Source organism: Habropoda laboriosa, unplaced genomic scaffold (genome assembly GCF_001263275.1).
Source record: "Habropoda laboriosa isolate 0110345459 unplaced genomic scaffold, ASM126327v1 scaffold67, whole genome shotgun sequence".
Classification (NCBI taxonomy): Eukaryota; Metazoa; Arthropoda; class Insecta; order Hymenoptera; family Apidae; genus Habropoda; species Habropoda laboriosa.
In genome coordinates this window covers 5001944-5005446 of record NW_017100242.1, presented here as the reverse complement: position 1 = coordinate 5005446, position 3503 = coordinate 5001944, and the positions used below count along the sequence as shown (strand labels likewise).

The 3503-nt window shown below is 24.5% G+C and overlaps 2 protein-coding genes across 2 annotated transcripts in view; one reads left to right on the top strand and one right to left on the bottom strand.

The window, feature by feature from the left end:
• The first annotated feature begins 87 nt into the window (after positions 1 to 87).
• On the top strand, positions 88 to 990 carry LOC108571950. The gene is given in 3 exon segments (XM_017934108.1): positions 88 to 415; positions 501 to 794; positions 797 to 990. Coding segments are annotated over 3 exon segments (816 nt in total).
• A 2393-nt stretch (positions 991 to 3383) lies between these two features.
• LOC108572052 (glucose-induced degradation protein 4 homolog) overlaps positions 3384 to 3503 on the bottom strand; it is a 1746-nt gene continuing 1626 nt past the window's right edge. The window contains exon 4 of the mRNA XM_017934237.1: positions 3384 to 3500. Within this exon, the coding sequence (XP_017789726.1) occupies positions 3437 to 3500 (64 nt within the window). The 3' untranslated portion in view covers positions 3384 to 3436. The remainder of the gene's footprint in view (positions 3501 to 3503) is intronic.

Here is a 3503-nt window from a genome sequence, read left to right as displayed (position 1 = left end):
ACCTTTTGCAGTTCTTATACAAACCCTGTAAACAGATTTAACCAATGTTTAAGAAATATATTTGTCTAACTAAAAGTAAAATTAGAAATGACAACAATTGATGATAAGTCTATAATTGAAAAAAGTGTTTGTCCTCCTTCCAGTGAAACAAACTTCTATGTTCCCCAACAGTTAATAGAAGCAAATGAATTATTAAAGTCAATTGATAGAAGATTGGAAGATTGTGCTTTAGAATGGCAAGCAGAAATTTCGCATAAGCAATGGAAAGTTTTTAATTCTAAAGTCATTGGAAGAACTGTATCTGAACAATCCCTATTAGCACGAACATATTTTACAGAGAAAAATCTTGATGAAGCCTTTCAACATTTACTTTCTTGTAATAAAATTTTTTCAGAATATTTAAAAAATTTCATTGGCAAGTAAATTAAATATAAGAATTTGTAGTAACAACAATAGTACTATATTATTAAAACTGAATTATTGAAATAATTTACAATTAGATCTTTTATGCCGTAAAATATCTACTTCAAAAGTCAAAGAAGCATTTGATGTACAAAATCAATGTTGTAACATAAAAGAAAATTGCAAAATATTAAGTAGTACTAATACAGAACCAATGCAGTCTTCTTCAGTGAACCACGGACATTTAGAAGGAAAAGAAACTCAAGATTATATTAATAATACATTAACAGTTCAAAATTCATTCATGGATGTAATAAAAGCTAAAGTTAATTTTGATACTAAATTTTTAGGATTTGAAGCTATATTACATAAAGCTACATCTGCATATTTTAATAAAATACAAATGATAAAAATAAAAAATCGAAGAATATGACTGGCAATCAAAGACGTCGCACAGTTATAAGAACTAAACGTTTAACTAGATCTTCAAAAGCAATATCTAGAAAAAAAAATAAGGAGAAATCACCCATAATAATTGGCGATGTTGGCGATCAGTCATTATTTGGTAGTACTGCAAGTTTTTGCTAAAACAACTTTATTGTGCTATACTTTTAGTTTATTAGTTTTGGGTATTAAAAATTTTAATTAAATGATGACATATGTGTATAAAGAAAAAACTTTATACAGTTTGATAAAGGAATTTCTTTATTGTATCTTACATTTTTAGTACATTTCATTCCAATACCAAAATCTTCCAGAATAAATTATAATTCATTGAAATAATCTATTTCGTTTCTGAAAGAAGTTTTATTAAATTTTAATTCAAGTACTGGAAAGTTTAAACACTGACATCAATTGTAACAATTTTATACATTTCACAATTTATTTATAGTTTCGTTTTATGTTATATTGAAAATACTATATAATTATTTTAACAGATGTATTGTATTTAATATTTAATCAATTTACAATACAACAAGAATCTACACATTTCTTACTCTTAATTTTGTAATGGTAAATTGATATTTTTGTATTTCCTTTAATATTAAAGTGATTACAGTAGGCACAAGTTTAAAAGAAGCTTTAAACTGTTTTTGGCAACAAATGCAATTGATGTAATGTAAATGTTATTTTTATTAAACATATACAGATTTATTTAAAATTCTACTTTTAAATATTTAACATGATACATTTAAATTGTTAGTATTATTTTACCTTACTTATTAAAATACAAATTTGGAAGAGAATATATTTTACAAAAAAGACAATTATTTGTTTTCAAATGTGTATTACACAAAAATATTACAATCATTGCTCAAATAAGATGTGTCAGTTTGTATATTACATTTTCCAGATTTATAGATTTATATTCCAGGAAATATTTCTCTAAAATTAACATTGAAATGAATGTTAATAAAATACTTATAGAAAATAATTTAACAACTATTTGCTATTGAAAAATGATATTGAATAATAAACTTGCTACTTTTCAATAATATCTTGTTACATAAAATAAAAAATAACAGAAATGTATTAATCGTTACAATAAAAACATTTTAATATAAAGTTTTCTTTTTAATACAAGTTACACACAGTACTGAGATATTCTATCTTGGAGTAATATATATTTTTACTCTACATTCTAAGTAATGGCTAAATCTAAGCTCTAAATAGTAGACAAATTTTACTATTTTGGTAACAATAAAATTTTTTAAATAATTATTAAAGGAGTCACTTTTAAAAGGAGATTCAAAATTAATTATCCTTAGTGTTCAATAACTTATTGGATAAAGTCATCAGTTTAAATTAGCCTAATTACTGTAATAAACCATTATAACATTTTATGTCTATAACAGATTCAATATTTCATCAACATTGCATTATGAATTTTATAAACAGCCAACTTGTATCAAATTTCTTGTTCTATTATGAATATCCATAAAAGGTTTTTTGTTCTCTCTGCTCATTAAAATTGTGCCACTTGTGGGAATTTCACGAGGTAAGGCTTTCTTCACTTAGTATATTCTTGTGACTAAGAATTTAGTTATATTAAATATACCAAAATAGTCACTAGACAAACTAACTGACTTGTACATTGAGTGAGAAAATCCTTCCCAATAATATTCTCCTTAGGTGGAACAATTAATCTGCATTTACCATTTATTTTATGTATGTCATGCTGACATGCTGAAAAGCATCAACATGAAATTTTGACATCCTAAGATAATATTAAAATTACTTTCATGTTCCAGTTTGATTTTTTTTATTACATTCATGCCAATTCATTCAGTCACCATCGTTCTTCCAATTTAGGCAGACAGATCTCATAAATATCTGAATATGTAATACATACTAAGCATACCTTACATTTTTTGAAATCCATGCAGTCATCATATCATATATGTAATCCAAATATAATTAAGATCTTGCTTCTAATACATTATTACAAAATGTTTATTATTCCATGCTTTTGAACATGTAATTCAAAATAATGAGATTCTTATAATACAGCTGTTATTTAATAAGCTTAAACAAAAAGGGAATATTCTACCTAAACTACAGGATAATGTTTAGTTGTATATAATGCTAATAAAAAATATTACAGTCTTATAATAAATAAAAATACCAAATAATTAACAACATTTTAATTGACAAAAAACATCAATTAATTTATTTCGGTAAAACATCTTACAATGAATATTAATAACTAATTTATAATCAAGCGTATCAATGACTGCAATCCTTGTCACCCTTTCAATTATGACTTTTCTTTTATAACATGTCTAATGTTTATATAAAGTAAATATATAGTATGCACCATACATTGTGTACTACCATTAAAAAAGAAAAAAACTAAGAAATACTTTCTTAAAGTAGTTAATTGTCTCAAGTGTCTCACTTTTAATATAAACAATTTAAAAATTGTTTTTTTAAACTCAATTAAACTACTTCAGAGATTGATTTTTATGAGATCTGTATGCTAGGAGAAACAAAATATGAATTTGGAGAGATAACTGAGCAAAAGCCATTGATTTCACCTGAATTCGTAGATTTGTATGCTATGTTCTGGAACGTGTTTTAAATTCAAAGATTGATACCTA